This window comes from Phyllostomus hastatus, unplaced genomic scaffold (genome assembly GCF_019186645.2).
Source record: "Phyllostomus hastatus isolate PE091 unplaced genomic scaffold, TTU_PhHast_1.1 phas_scaffold_345, whole genome shotgun sequence".
In the NCBI taxonomy this organism is placed as follows: Eukaryota; Metazoa; Chordata; class Mammalia; order Chiroptera; family Phyllostomidae; genus Phyllostomus; species Phyllostomus hastatus.
In genome coordinates, this window is record NW_025334024.1 from 23,630,579 (window position 1) to 23,645,775 (window position 15,197).

Here is a 15,197-nt window from a genome sequence, read left to right on the forward strand (position 1 = left end):
CCGCCATTGGAGAGCGCCCTCTGACTCCCCACCACTGGGGAGACGTGCAGTTCGGGTGCAAACGCACAAAACTCCCCATCTGCCTGCTTGCTGACGAGCGCCCCACTTCCCCACATCACCCCGGGAAATACAAAGGCACCTGCCACGGGGGGTGGGGGGAGAGGTGCAGGTAGAAGAGGGTACAAGGGTGACAAATGGTAATGAAAAAATACAATAAAAGTAAACTACTAAAAAAAAAAAACACCCGCTACGAAGGCGCCAAGCGTCTGCCCTCTGAGGACGGCAGCAAGCGTGTGTGGGTGGGACCGCGCTGGGCTCCTTCCCGCGACGCTCAGGACGTAGGACCGTGATTCCCACTGAACCGGCGAGGAGACTCAGCCTCAGAGACGTCAGGGGCTTGCTCAGGAGCTGACCCTGAAGCTCACACCCTCTGATTCCCAAATCCCTGCCCGGCCTGAGCCTGCAAGACCCTGCAAGGAGTCTGGGAGACGCATTAGTCGCCTTCACCCCTGCAGCCACCCCGGACAGCCCCCTGCCACCTGCCCTCTTCTCTCCAGAACAACAAGACACGCTCGGGCGAGGCAGGACCACTCCTGGGCATCCTTCCAGCTCCGTCTGTGAGGGGCACCTGGCTTTGCCCACCTGGTGTCGGAGCTGTGGATGGCCGGCCAGCAGGACCCACCACCAGCTGTCATGCCCACCCTGCCCATTAGATGGGAACCTGAGGCCCAAGCAGGGTCCCTCAGAGACTCTCAGGGAGGCCTGGGTTGTGCGGGAACTCAGAGGAGAAGCTGGGACATCCCGGAGGAGGGGCACCAGGTGACGGGAGTACAGTGGGACGGGGAGGCTGCAGGGCACTGAGGTGGCAGCCTGGGGACAACAGCCCCACCACCGTCACTCGCTGACCGCGGGCCTGACACTGCACTCAACACTTAACACTCTTGCTTCTGCTGCTGAGGGGCGTGACCTGGCGGGAACCACGGTGACCCCGTGTTACAGAAGAGGAAAGCCAAGGGCAGAGCAGCTATGAGAACAGCCCGAAGCCACGCAGTTGCAACTCAACTCATGAGAGGACCCCGGGGGGTGGGGGGTGGGGGCTCAGCCTGCAGGTGTGAAACCCAGCTCCACCTCTTCTCCGCAGTAGGAGGTGAGGAAGGGACTGACCTCATCCGTAAAACCCACACGATAATAAAACGGAAGAATGTGAAAACTATCAACAGCTGAGTAAACACGAGCTTTGAAAAAAAAGGTCCAGCAAAACAATTTTCTGAGGTCGGCACAAGGGCAGGGAATTGGTGATCTTTAAGAAATTATCCTGGAGACAGCTGACGGGAGTGGGGCATGTGAGCCTGGACCCAGGGAGCAATTATTGAGCACCTGCTGTATGCCACCACGCTACACTGGCCACCACCCTGACGGTGACCTGTTATCATCCGATGGGAAATACGGGCCGAACCCTTGCAAACGCACATAAGCAGGGATAAAGCTGGGTGGGGAGAGATCCACACTCCCTAGTGGCCAACCAGACAGGGCAGGGGGAGTTCTCCATTACAAGGACAGCCAAGACCCAGGAACCAGAGGAGAGATGACGCCGGAGAAGTGTGGGCCCCGACCAGGCAGGTGGGTCACCGGTGCCATCTCAGTGAGCCATTCCAGCTCTCGGAGGGAGGGGTCGACAGTCTCTAAGATGAGAAAACTGAAGTCCGAGGGATTGAGAAACCTGTCTGAAACCACACAGCTGGCCGCAGTGAGGCCGGACTTGAACCCAGACCTGGGGGGAAGGGCAGGGCAGAGGACAGCAGGGAGCTAGAGACAGGGGGAAGGCTGCAAAGACCACAAGACAGCAACTGAGAACATGCACTGTCTCCCAGGGCAACTGAGATCAACGACAGTGACCGAGGGGGGTCCGTTCAGCTGGCTGAAGGCTTAAAGCGTCTGCCAGAGCCGTGTGATGAGGGAGGGGAGGCCCTGGCCTCTGTACCCACAGGATGAGGGTCCCCACACTGAATGGGGGCCCCGAAGCCTGGACCCCCACTGGAGCCTCGCACACGTCTCCTGAGAGAGCGTCCCCACTTCAGTCCTCTGGGGCAGGAAGAGGCGCAGGGGAAGGATACAGGAGTCTGTCCCCAGCGCGAGGCTCTGAAACCCCACGGGGCTGGGAAAACTTTCCCTTCGGGGGTGAGCCAGTTCCCCTTGGAGTCAGGCGGACAGGCGGCCTCAGGTGAGCTCTGACAAGCCAGCAAGGGGTTGAAGGGGCTGCCATCCCCCGTGGCCAACTGGGCTCGGATCTGGAACAGCCCCCTGACCTCGCTTCCCCTCTCTGGGAGGCAGCCACGGAGCCAAGGAGCAGCCAGATCTTGCTGCTTTAACAGGCACTCACAACCTGAAACCTCACCAGACCTAACCCCGCAACACACACACACACACACACACACACACACACACTCTCTCTCTCTCACACACATGCTCCAGGCCCTCTGGTCTCCACTTCACTCCCAGTTCAAGCCTCACTCACACCCCAGGGCCTGGGCATAGCCCGGGCCCTCCACCCTCCAGCCTGTGATGCCATCTCCCTTTCCACGAAATCCTGTCTTTTCGGGTCCAGTGTGAACGCTGCGACCTGCTCAAATCTCTCTGCCCCACTCCGTCCTCACTCAGACTCCCACTGTTTCCTGAGTGCACCCCCACGCGGCTGCCCCTCTCTCCTAACAGGGCCCCTGTGCTCTGTTCTCCTGGTAAGGTTCTCCAGGTGGCACACTGCACCTCCCAGGTGCGGAGGACAGGGACCAGAATCCAGGAGTCCATCCCGCACACACGGACTGACCACCTCCACCGTCCAGGCCCTGCGGGGATCTGGACTGCTTCCCTTTCCCAGCCCTCCCCGCCCCGTCCCCCCTCCTGTCTCTCCACCGCCCCTACCACGGAGGCCACCTGGGCCCAGGAGAGTGTCCCCTTTCCACACCCTGGCCCCTCCCTGGTCCTTGCTCCTTCCTGCCCCCTCCCCTGGGCAGACCCAGATGTCCTCTGAGGACCCCCAGCCACAGCACCCTGGGTGTGGTTTCCAGCGCAGAAACTGGCCACTTCTCCAGAGGGGCTCCAAGGCTGAGAGGGTCCCCAGTCACCAGGGTCTAGTCTGGCTTCCCACTCCCCAGGCCACTCCCAGCAGGACACTTCTCCTGGGAGAGGGGCTCAGACTGTCACAGGAAGCAGGAACCAAAGGTCACGGTCAGGGGCTCCTTCCTTAGGGGACCCGATTGGAGGGCAGGGGCTCTAGGCTTCCTTTCCCCCTTTGGGGACCCGACTACAGCTGGATCACTCGGAGACTCCACTGGGAAGGCCACTGGGGACTCGCAGAGCAGAGCCGGGCGGGGCTCCGCGCACGAACCGGCAGCGCACGGGCCAGGAATCAGCGGGCGTCCGCACCCCCTCCTGCAGCTCCAGCCGGAGCCGCCCAAACCCCAGCCGCCGCGCTCCGCTCCGCTCCAGCTTGGGCAGTCGCGGGCGGCGAGGGCCGGCGGTACCTGTCAGCAGCTCGATCTTGTGCCCCAGCACCTTCATCGCGGCGCCCGGCGCTGCCCGGCTCGGGGGACCCAAACGCGGGAGGCGAGGAGCGAAGTAGTCGGAGAGCGAGGAGCGGAGGAGGAGCAGCAGCCGGAGCCAGAAGTGCTCTCGCCACCGCGCCCCCCCCCACCATGCCGCGCTCCCCCCTCCAAAACGCTTTTAAAAATCCACCAATTGGACGACCGCGCACCCCTAAAAGGCGCCCGCCGCCGCCACCTGGTCGGGGTGAGCTCCGGGAGGCGGAGGGAGCGCGCGGGGTGGATGCGGCGACCGCCGGGAGGCGACAGGAGGGGGCCGTGCGCCCGCCGCGGGAACAAAGAGGCCCCGCCACCCGGGTGTCGGGGTGGGGGCGGGGGTCGAGGGCCCCCTCCTGTCGCCTCTTGAGTGACGCCTGGGTCGTGGCCCCGGAGGTGTCCGACGGGGAAGGCCAAGGGGGAGAGACGGGGTGCGGTGGGGGAGGAGAGGGTGCCGCCCTCGTCGGCGAAAGGTGGCCCCCGGGTGCGGGAGCTCGGCTCCCGTGGTCTGGGGTCCTGCGCTGCGGCTGCGCCGGGGGGTGGGGGGGGGGGTGGCTGCGGCCGCAATGACAGAGGGACAAGGGCGGCGCCAACTCACCGAAGGCGTTGTGGGCCAGACAGACGCGCAGGGGGGAAGCCGAGTCTCGCCGCCGCCGCCGCCAACACGCGGATGCGGGTGCGGGTGCGGGTGCGAAGGCCCCGCGCCCCTCAGCCGCGCGCAGCTCCTGGGGGCGGAGGCCGGGCGGGGGCGGGGCACCGCGAGGCGTGCCCGCGTGGGCGTGGTGGGTGGGGGCGCTCGGCCCGCGGGGCTTGGCAGGTCCTGGGAGGCCGTCCCGGGTGCTCAGGGCCCGCCCGCAGCCACAGGGGGAGGGCAGATGGGCGGATGGGCAGGCAGGCGGGCGACACCGGATTCTAGCGGAGATCCACCCCTCCCTCCCGCTCCTCGTCTCCTGCAGGCGCGCAGAGGAAGGGTCCCCGGCGCTCGGACTCAGCAGGGTGCTGTGTGTGCGGGGGGGGCCGCACGCAGCCTACGATCCCCTTGCAGCCGCTCGGCGTCGGGTTCCCGGGGGATGGGGCGGCCTCCGCCTCCGTCTTTGTTTAGATGACCGAGGGGAACCCCAGCCGGGAGGAGGCAGCACCCCTCCCCCACCCCGCCGCTGCCTGGGAACCGCAGGGGGAAAGCCCTGGGGGGTCAGGAAGAACCGGGCGCTCAGGGGCCGGGTCTTCAGAGCGCTAGCTAGGGTTTCCTTGGGGAGCTCACGCGGGAGTGACCATCTCCAGGCAGATGTTGTGGGCCCTCAGCTACCCGCTCTCCCCACTCCGCCCCCTTCCCGGTAGGACAAGGTCCTTGATCCCCTCAAGTTCTCTTCCACGGTCAGAGCGGGCAAGGGACCTGGGGGACCCTGTCTTCCTCGGGCTCACTCTGGTCGGGCCCAGGGGCGTGGCTGCCACCTGCCACCCTAAAGGAGGGAGCACTAAAGCCCCTGGATAAAGCAAAGCCCCCGAGGTAGGGAGAATGGAAATCCGACGACCTGAAAAAACGGACTTGGGCACCAGTTCAAGAGGAGCGCGCCTGGGGCCCGGGTCCTAATCAGGCTCCGCCAGGGACCTTGGGCGGGGCTCAGCCCCTCCCGGATTCCAGCCTTTTTTTTTTTTTTTTAAACCTCACCCTACTATATATCTGTGTATGTTTTCTACTGATTTTAGAGAGAGAGGCATCAATCAGCTGCCATTGCCTCCCTTACGGCCTTCAACCGGGCCTCGAACCCACAACCTGGGTTTGTGCCTGGACCAGGAATCAAACCTACAACCTTCTGGAGTACAGGGCAACACTCCAACCCACTGAGCCTCCTGGCCAGGGCTCTAGCCTTTGGGCCTACTTGGACGGGCTCCTCTGGGAGGTCTGGTGTGGCAGAAGAGCGGGAAGCTAGAGAACTCTGCAGTGCCCCCCCACCCCCACCCCTTCACTTGGGCTGCTTAGTGGTGAGACGCGGGAAGCTGCCCCGGCACTGAACTGATGGGATCACCGATGTTGGCTGAGGAAGCCAGAAAGATCCGGTGGCCCAGATGGAGCCAGTCCTCAAGAATACGGGCTGGCTCTACGGCTTCCTGGCTGTGTGATGTCCAGTGGGTTCCTTAGCCTCTCTGAGCCTCCGTGGCACACCGGGTGAAGGTGGGATGACGCCGACCTCTCAGGGAAGTGAATGACAGCACCTAAAGAAAGTGCTCAGCATAGTGCCGGCCGAGGGCTGTCATGTTCAGCCAACAGCCGCCTTTGTTACTGATGAGGAGACTGTTACGGCGTCAGAGAGGTTTTCAGGCTCTCCTGAGTTCCGCCCTTTTCAGTGACTCCAGACCTAGTCATTGAACGCAGCAAAGTGTTGGTGTTCCGGTGACGCGATTCCCGGGGCCCGGCCTGTCCTGAACTTGTCTGAACTTAGGCATCCCCGGGAGGATGCGTAAGGTTGCCATCCAAGTACTTGGAAACTGTGACCCGTCTGTCTATGTGTGGAACAGTGTCTGCCATGGCCTTGAACTCCTACAGGCACCCCCCTTGGCTCAGATAATTCCCACACCCCCAGGGAGTGCTCAGGTGAGCGAGGCTGCGGATTTGAACCCTAGAAGTGGAGACAATAGATGATGAAGTGATGTGGCTGCAAGAACAACCTCACTTCCGGGGGCCACTGCAGCAAATAGAGGAGCTGAGGAAAGGGGCAGGGAGAAGGGCCCCCAGCCCTTTCTGCAGGGCGGTGGCGCCTGGGAGTGGGGACTCCCCTAGCAGCCAGCGAAGGGTGAGCTCTCAGTCCCTCCTGCTCCGGCTCTTCATCCCTGCAAAGGGGGCGTGGTGCTTGGGGACAGGCTGGACGGCAGGGTTTTCAACAGGAGAAAGCAGAGCAGGACCCAGGGCCCCGTCACGGGCTGGGACTTGTCCTGCAGCCTTGCTCCTAATTACCATATCTTGTCGTGTATAATGTGCGCTTTTGGCCCGTATTTTTGAGGGAAAATTAGATGCACATTACATGTGGGTGGTGCCTAAAATACCTTGTATCTGTCCTTGTGTTTTGTAATTATTTGTTACCTAAAATTTCTTGTACTGGATGTTCAAAAATAAATGCTAAAATCCCTTTATAATACAAAAAAAACTAGTATCTGCATATAAATAAATAATTGAATTAAAAAATTAAAATGAAAGATGTTTTCCCTGAAAGTTTGGACCAAAACATGGGTGCACATTATACACGGCCACATACGGTGCCTGAAAGATGCTACCTGTGTCGCTGCCTTCTCCGCACTTCCCTTCTCCCAGGTGTAAAATGGGCCAGAGGTCGGCCTGCTCCTCACCTGGAGAGGAGACACAGCCTCTCTGAACCTTTGTCTCCCGTCTGTGAAACTCAGGCCAATATGGCAGCCTGGATAGTCATGGCACATAGTGGACCTCCTCTAGCTAGGTTAGGCAGACAGGGGCTCTGGTAGAAGGAGGGCGGGCAGCTCTCAGGACCTCAGGAGTCATGGCCAATGCTGCAGGTCTGGTGTCAAAACTACTCCTGCCGTCCCTGGGCACAGATGCTGCAGCTGGCAGCACCCCTGGGCAAGGAAGGGCACAGTGCACTGCCGTCGGGACCACAGCGGCCTCTGGGGCCCGTGGGGTGCTGCCCCCCAGGTGGCATCCTTGCCTGAAGTGGGATTCTGTGTGGTCTCGGCTTCCTCGTGTTGCCAGTGTCTAACTCACAGGCAAGAACGGGTGTGTCTGCATTTGGGACAAACTTGGATGGATCTAGGGAGGATTATGCTAAGAGAAACAAGGCAGACGGAAAAGGACAAGAACCGTATGGTTTCACTGATATGTGGGCTATAAGACAAACAACAACACGTGAACAAACTTGTAGGTACAGACAACAGAATGGTAGTTACCACAGGGGAGGTGGGGTGGGGAGAAAGAAGAGGGTAAAGGGGGTCAAAGACAAGGTGAAGGAAGGAGACTAGGCTTCCGGTGGTGGGCACACAATGGGGTACACAGATGTCGTATGAGAAATACGACAAAAATTTATATAATGTTATTAAGCAAAGGTACCCCAATAAATTTAAGTTTAAAAAAAAGAATGGTGTGTCTGATTGGAGGCGCCCACAGCACGCACTCTGCCAAAGCTGCAAGGGAGGCGGGCAAAGGGATTCTCAGTTCCTTTAGAGGAATGGGGGCCCCGCCCCATGGGAAGGGCTTGTCAGACGCTGGTGGCTAAAGAGTGACCCGTGCCATGAGCTTGTTGGGAAGCCACTATGAGGTGATGCACGTGGGCCATCAACGTGGAGCCTGGCACGGAGGGAACACGAGATCCCAGGTCGCTGAGATTCGTGACACACCACACATCTGGTGCCAGCCAGCCATGCTCCTCCACACTCCAGTCTTCGTCCTGCCAGCCGGTGAAACACAAAAGGACCTTGAAGAGAGGGTGGCATGTGCTGCCCTTCCAGATGTGGAGAGCTCTGGTCCCAGTGCCAGGAGGACAGGTGACTGGGTTTTTCCATTGTGATGATGAATTGGGCTGAGTCACTGTCCCTCTCCAGTCCCCTCGTGACCATGACTGAGAGCAAATAGAAAGACCTCGCAGGTGGAGTCGGAGAGCAGCTGAGCCTGGGGCCATGGAAACTTCCTCTCCTGGCAGGGTTGGGGGTGGCAGGAGCTGTCCCCTCTCTCCTCCAGGAACGCTCCCCCTCTCTCTCATCCTGAGTCTCATAGCCCCTGGGGCAGCAGTGGATCATTTCTCTTCTTTCGTAGGGTGGGTTGAGTACCTCTTCGGTGCTAAGCCCTGTCTGGGCTGGGGGGGTGCACTGGAAAATCAGAGCTGACCAGGACATTGACCTTGCCTTTAGGGGTTATGCCTGGATGAAGGAAACCAGCATTGAGTCCCATGACATGGAGACTGGGCAGACGCTGCTAACCTGTGTCCCTGAGGTTCCAGTTGGGGCCTGCAGAGGCCAGCAAGGGCTTCCTGGAGGAAGAGCCTGCAGGAGGGGGGGAAGGGAAGGACTGGGTGAGAGTACCATCCACCCACCCACCCACCCACCCACCATCGTACACTGGGTCAGCCAGTTCCTGTGCTGAGCTGGGGAGGTGTGGGGCTTTGTGCCCTGTGCCCTGCACTAGGAGCTCCTGGGTGGGGGTGGAGAAGGCTGGGCCTGCCCCAGCGGAGGGAGAGCAGGCTGGAATGAGGAAGTGAGCAGGGCTGAGTGCGGGCCCCTCCGTCTGGCTCTGGAATTTCGGCAATCACCAGATCGCGTGCCCCCGCTCCCGGGCCACCTTGCTCCACTCACAGGCTGCGTTGCCACCCCCTTGCTCCTGGCACATGTCGGATCCCCCTGGCGCAGAAGCAGCCCTTTGCTCTCCAGGTAACCACAGACACCCCGCTTTCTCCTCCCTCATCCCAGAGGATAACAGAACCGCCTCCGGTTCCCTTTGAAAAAGCCCCTTTATCTGCCCAGGAAGCTTCACCAGACAGTCTCTCGCTCCCACCGGCTGCCCTCTGCCCTATCCTGACGCATTATTTATGGCCCATTACTCACCTCCTGCAGGCGCCCAGATGCTGCCTGCCAGAGCCGTGACCTTGCCGTGTCCCCTGGAGAGGACCAAGGGCAGCTCCTTCCTCCTCACCTTCCATTCTTCCCTCCCCTCCCCCTTGCAGCTTCTTTGGATGCCAGCAGACTCCTGGTGTGTGGCACAGCCTGTCCCCTCTCCCCACCCACGGGGACCACCATGTGAGTGAGCAGTTCCCTCCTTCTTTGCCAGGCCAGCTGCCCCGCTGTGGCCTGCTCCCACTTCCCCAGCACAGCAGCCACACCAACAGCTGCATTTCAGTATCTCCCGCAGCCCCACATGGCCCCGGCTCCAGTGGCCAGGGTGTGTGCCCAGGTGTGTGTCCGGGTGGGTGTGCCTGTGTTGTGACAGGAGGGCATGTGTGGATGTCATACACGGGGAGGGACTTGAGTGGCCTCTTCTGAGTCTTGTACCCACGAGTGCACCAGGTAAGGATGGGCTTCCTCCTCGTCACCGCGGGAACCGAGAGGAACTTTTAGGTCTAGAGTTAAGGTTGGGAGTAGGACCCACACGGCCCTGGCAGCTGTGTGACATTGAGCAAGTTGCTTACTCTCTCTGTGTATCGACTTCCTCCTCTTTACCTCGCCCAGGCCTTCGGAGGACTCGCTGAGACAGTGCGGGCGAAGCCCCCAGCTCAGGGCCCGAGGGACAGCGAATGCTGGTAAACAGGTTTCGACAAGGCACCTAGTCCTGCCGGGTCTAGGCCAGGGGGGACGAGTTTCCATGTCTCGGGCTCTGGGGAGGCAGGGCGCCTGCAGGGGACCAGCCCAGGGCTGGACAGGCCGGGCTGGCTGGCATCTAGGCAGCATCTGAGACCCTCCTCCTCAGTTTCACAGCCAGGCCAAGCGGCAGGGGCAGGAGGGGAGGGGGAGGGGCAGTTACCAGTTAACAGTCCGAGGTTCGGTTTTACGAGACCAAGAGTTAAGGAGATGGACGGCGGCGATGGCTGCACCCCGTTAGGAATGTAGCGAATGCCCTTGAACTCTACGTGTAAATACCATCAAGACAGTAGTTGTTACATTATGTATCTTACCACGATAAAAAATTTTGAAAAAAATCCACAAATTATCTTACAGCTCCGGAGCTCAGAAGTCCAAATGGGCCGGCAAGGCTGCGTCCCTTCTGCCGGCCCTCGGGGAGAATCCGCTTCCTGGCTCCTGCAGCGTCTGGAGGCTGTTGGAGCTCCCTGGCTTGCGGCCCCTTCCAGCACCGCCCTCTGCTTCCCTTCCACGACGGTCGCCTGCCGCACCTGTGGTCACCCCGCCTCCCTCCCGTAAGGAGCGTTAGGATGAGACTGAGCCCGCCTGGCCATCCGGGAGACTCCCCATCTCAAGAGCCTTCACCTCATCACCCCTGCAAGTCCTTTTGCCTCGTGTGGCAGCCGAGTCACGGGTTCCGGGGAGGAGGATGCGGCATCTTCGGGAGGCCGCTGCTCCGTCTCCATAGTTGCCGGCAGAAGTAGTCGCAGGAGTGCGCGAGTGTGCAGGCGCGGTGGCGTCAAGTACCGGGAACACGGCAACGGGCGGGAGTCCTGGCGAGCAGCATGCGGCCACACCGAGCAGGAGGCCAAGGGCGAGGAGGGATGTCCACGGCGTTTTGAACGAGAGACGCAAATGTCAGAAATTCACCATCGATGCTATCCACAAACATCCTCATGCCTCTCCCCGCTCCCCGGGAGCGGGGAGCGCAGCAGCGAATTAAGCAGGAGGGGTGCAGCCCCTTCCCGCGGAGAATCCATACACGGAAACACACGCGTGCGCGGAGAAGCCTGCGCAAAGCAAACACTGAACGCGCGTCGTGGGAGAGGACGCGCGCCCAGTGGAAGTGATGAAGACTTGCCCTTTTCTCGTGGGGGCTTTGTCAACAAGTGCTTCTGGCTTCCGCTCAGAAGCGAACTAAGGTGCGGTGATTGGCACGAGCTGGCCATCCCGTCTCATCCCATCCCCTGATGGTGAAACCACGCCATCCACAGAACAGCAAGGAGGGAGAAAAGAAAAGAGGGAAGGAGAGCGGGAGAGAAAGGAAGAACAAGCCGACTCCTGTCAACGTGGAGAAGCCAGGGCTTGGGGGGCACTTGCCCACGCCTCCCGTGGAGCAGAGGGTCTCCCCCCCATCCCATTGGCAGGTGCTGCAGACACAAGTCTTCCTGTCCTCTCCTGGGGCACCCAGCCCTGAGCCTGCATGCGGCAGGTGGGCGGGGGGGGCATACTGTGGACCAGCCGAGTCACAGATGGGCGAGCCGGCAAAGGCGGGTGAAGCCCGTCCGGGAGAAGCCAGCATCAGGCCAGGGTTCTCTCTGACCCTGTGACCCCGTCTGACAGCAGCCACACCCACCAGCCTCAGTTCCACCCCCAGGTGCGTCTCCCCTCATTTGTAACCATTTTGGCTCAAAGTCTGGTCCTGCCCAAGCCCCCAGAACTACCTGGTTTATTTGAGAGGTTCCTCGGTTTGAGGATGTGAGTGGAAATGCCAGGGTGCTTATTTCCCCAGGGAGAACTTGTGGTTGGATCCTTTTTTTGCCCTCAGTTGCTACCCCTGAGCTGGCCTCTCTGCCCTCTGCACGCGTCTCTGGGGCTGATGCTTTGTGGCCATCGGGCCCAGGGACCCTCGATCCTGGGCACTGTCATCTCAACCCTGTGAACTAAGTCCCCCCCGGTAAAGACTGTCTCGAAATGGCAACCCGGCAGACAGGCTGTCCGGGAACACGGCCCAGGGACCAACCAAACAAGCCCGTGTCGTCTCGTTTTGCTCTGGGTTCGTACTGTTCCAGGAAAACAGGACGGGACGTGAGAATCCGAAGCAGTCACATGTTTTCCTCTGAGAACAGGGCTCCTCTGATTCCTCACGAGGACGCGGTGAGAGCGCTCACTTCCCTTTAGTGCTCTTGGGCGCAGGTGGACACAGGAAAACATCATTTCAGTTTGTTCTGATTTTCTCCTTAAGCACCTGCTCACCCTTCCTGGACCTGTGGTTGGACAAAATTCAAACTGCTCCCGAGGCGTAGTTTTAGGTGACATGTCCCTGCCCCCTTCCCGCTCTGTCCCCCCTCCTCCCTGTTCCCCCTCACGCACACCCTGGCACGTTTCTGCCCCAGGCCCTCGGGACTTGCGCTGCCCTCTGCCCAGAACACCCCCCCACCTGGTGTTCTCACGTGTCCTCCCTTTCACAGGTCTCTGCTCCGATGTCACCATCTCTGGGAGCTTCCTGGACCACCGTCCTTAGAACTGCAGCCCACCCCATCCCATCACTCCCGGCCCCCACCCCTGCTTTATTTTTCTCCGTGGCACTTTCAAATAGATCACTTCCTTATTTTGTGTGCTGTCTACCTCCTTCCTAAGGTGAACCCCACGAGGGCATGGATTTATTTCCATTTGCTTGACACCGTAAACCTCGTCCTAGAATAATGATCGCATTATGTATCCACCATCTCATAAACATGCTAATGATTCCACCCCGCTCTTCCACGTCTAGGAGTTTATCCCTGGGCGGTAATTGCAGATGTGTACAAAGATAGAGTTAGAAATGTTACAAAAGCCAAGCACTGGGAATAATAAGAGCTGACATTTAATTAGCACTTACCATGTGCCAGCCCCTGCTCTAAACATTTTATGCATGCAAATGCCTTAACCCTCAAAACCACCCCACCACCCACCCACTGCTGTCTGGATTTTATAAGTGAGGGGATAGGTGGAGGGACTAAAGGCAGTACAGCCAAGATCTGATGTGGGGCCCATATTCTTGACCACCAAGCTGTGCTCCAGCCATTGAAAATGATGGAATATTTTGGTGGGGGTGTGGAGGGGGCCGGCCATGCACCCCCAAATTGTACACAAATTGTGTGATCATACGCATCCCTGAGAAGCAGCTGGTTTTATCAGATTCTCCAAGACCTCCAAGAGCCAGGGTTGTAGAAGAATTCTTCTACATAAATAAATCTGTGTGAACATGCCCCACTCGTGGGTTGCCACTGTCTTTAAGAAAAGATTCTTGTAGCTTCCCTCCTTCCACATAAGCTTTCCACTCTTGCCCCTAAACCACATGACAAGCTAGAAGGTCACATGGAAGAACCTTTAACGACTTGGAAAGATATTTGTGACACAGAGTTACCTGCAAAAAACAGGTGTTTAAAAAGAGTATACAGTTTGACCACATTTTCATAAAAATTTCACATGTTACAAGACTTAAATAAGTAGATTATATGCAAAAAGCTGTATTTTCAGGTGATGGAATTACAAGTGGTTTTTTTTATTTCTTTTCTGGTCTTGTTTATATTCTTTACATTTTTTTGCAAGAGCATAAACCACTTTTGCAATTAAACAAACTTTTTTTTTTAAGGAAAAGGGCAGCTTTTGGAGCGATAATTTGGTAGTAGTAGCACTGTGGAAATCGTCGACAGCTCAAACCCTCAGGGAAGCTGAGCGGTCACATAAAATATGACATCTCCATGTCAGAAAAATGATGCGGCTGTTAAAAACAACAAAGAAAACACCAGGGTAGGCGGATCGCTGACAAGATACACAGTGAGATAGAAAAAGGGGCCACAGAACGGAGTGCGTGACGAGGCCCAAGTACACAAAGGCCGTGTTGGGAGGGCGTCCAGGCCTTGAGAGGGGCCAGGGAGGACGCCCCCTGCGTGGTGGGGCTCCCCGGGGGGCGCACAGGGGGTCACCGCTGGGGGCTGGGGTGCGGGCTGCCAGGGTGCAGGGGCAGTCTGTTCTGGATGATTTAAAGCTTTTACAAGTCTCTGCCTATATGAACGCGTGTTACATAGGCAATCAATTCAAAAGGACATAGTAAAAAATAGGGAAGAGTTTTTAAAAAGCTGCCCAAACCCAAAATGCCCCCTCCCCTATGAAGCTGCTCAAGGGCTCCACGTCCAAGCCGATAGGACCTCTCGGGAAGGGCCACGGATCTCGGTGACACAGTCACGACTGGAACCAGCTCCGTCACCAGCGAGGGGCGTAGGGGATGCAGCCTCCAGGACGCTTTTATGCTCCAAGAGCAATAATGGATTCATCATGGGGAGGACCTTGCAGCGGTGCGGACACTGACAAAAGTCCAGTGGGCAACTGCACAGCCAGGAGGGAGCGTGCGCGTGCCCAGGAGGGAGCGTGCGCGTGCCCAGGAGGAAGGCGGAGGGCCACAGCCAGGCGGTTATGTGAAGTTTGCCGGAACTTGGTTCTCCCCACGGCTTGCCCATGGCAGTGCTGAAGCCGCAGCGGCGCCTGGACCCTCCCATGCTCTCACTCCCCACGCTGTCCTCACCACATCTCCTCTGCTCCCCTCACTTCCTGGCATCCCCACGGCGGCCTGCCGCACCCCGTCCCCCGTGGGGGCACCTTCGGCTGTCACTGCCATTACCACGGCAGCTTCCTAACTGGTCTTCCAAGGCCATGCCTCCGTCTGTGTCTCTGCAGCAGGTCAGAATGGTCTCCCGCCTTTTGGAAAGGTGACTCAGATGGCGTCTCCTCCCTGTTTCCCCGTGGCGATGTTGTCCTTCCCCTGATCTCCAAGCCTTGATAAGATCTGGCCGTTGGCCACCTCTACTGGGTCGGCCAGAAAGTTCGTTTGGTGTTTTCCATATGAGTGCTTAGTCGTCTTTAACTTCATTCAAGACAATTTTCGTGGATTGTTTCATGGCAACTGTCATATCAGCCTGCATTTAAAAATGTATCCCAATGGGTGAATTTTTGTGCAGCCATTTTAATTTTGAAGATGGAAGAAAATGCCTAACATTTTTGGCGTATTATGCTTTATTATTTCAAGAAGGTAAAAACACAACTGAAACACACAAAAAAGATTTGTGCAGTGTATGGAGAAGGTGCTGTGACTGATCAAATGGGTCTAAAGTGGTTTGCGAAGTTTCTTGGTACTATCGACATTTTGGCCAAATAACTCTTTGCCGTGGGCTGTCGCGTGCATTGGAAGAGGTTTAGGAGCAGCCCTGGCCTCTACCCACTGGAAGTCAATAGGGGGAGAGAGCCAACATACTCAAAATATCCAAATCAAGAAAGTAATTCATGCCCTGGCTG

At 58.5% G+C, this 15,197-nt stretch overlaps 2 protein-coding genes across 6 annotated transcripts in view; one reads left to right on the forward strand and one right to left on the reverse strand.

Moving 5' to 3' along the window:
* Positions 1-4,326, reverse strand: part of NDRG4 (NDRG family member 4) — a 31,803-nt gene extending 27,477 nt beyond the window's left edge. For 2 of the 3 annotated variants that reach the window (XM_045819165.1, XM_045819164.1), the window contains exon 1: positions 3,522-3,680. In XM_045819165.1, coding sequence (XP_045675121.1) covers positions 3,522-3,558 — 37 coding nt within the window. In that variant the 5' untranslated portion in view covers positions 3,559-3,680. Of the gene's footprint in view, positions 1-3,521; positions 3,681-4,173 lie in introns of those variants that run through there. The other variant, XM_045819168.1, reaches the window with a different exon arrangement.
* LOC123806151 (serine/arginine repetitive matrix protein 1-like) lies at positions 3,693-13,113 on the forward strand. Of its 3 annotated transcripts, none has more exons than XM_045819169.1 (4): positions 3,693-3,786; positions 9,254-9,326; positions 9,756-9,826; positions 10,242-13,113. In XM_045819169.1, the coding sequence occupies exons 1-4, from the start codon at positions 3,693-3,695 to the stop codon at positions 10,625-10,627; spliced, it is 624 nt and encodes a 207-aa protein (XP_045675125.1). In that variant the 3' UTR covers positions 10,628-13,113. The 3 variants fall into 3 exon arrangements, 2 of the variants coding, with proteins under 2 accessions (XP_045675125.1, XP_045675126.1); XM_045819170.1 differs by lacking the exon at positions 3,693-3,786 and adding an exon at positions 8,646-8,960; XR_006783428.1 differs by lacking the exons at positions 3,693-3,786; positions 9,756-9,826 and adding an exon at positions 8,646-8,960.
* Positions 13,114-15,197: the final 2,084 nt, after the last annotated feature.

Coding starts and splice junctions, on each gene's coding strand:
- LOC123806151 (XM_045819169.1), top strand. CDS start 3,693: ATGCCGCGCTCCCCCCTCCAAAACGCTTTTAAAAATCCACCAATTGGA. Junction 3,787..9,253: donor GCCGCCGCCACCTGGTCGGG/GTGAGCTCCGGG, acceptor TCCCCCTTGCAG/CTTCTTTGGATGCCAGCAGA. Junction 9,827..10,241: donor CCGAGGGACAGCGAATGCTG/GTAAACAGGTTT, acceptor ATTATCTTACAG/CTCCGGAGCTCAGAAGTCCA.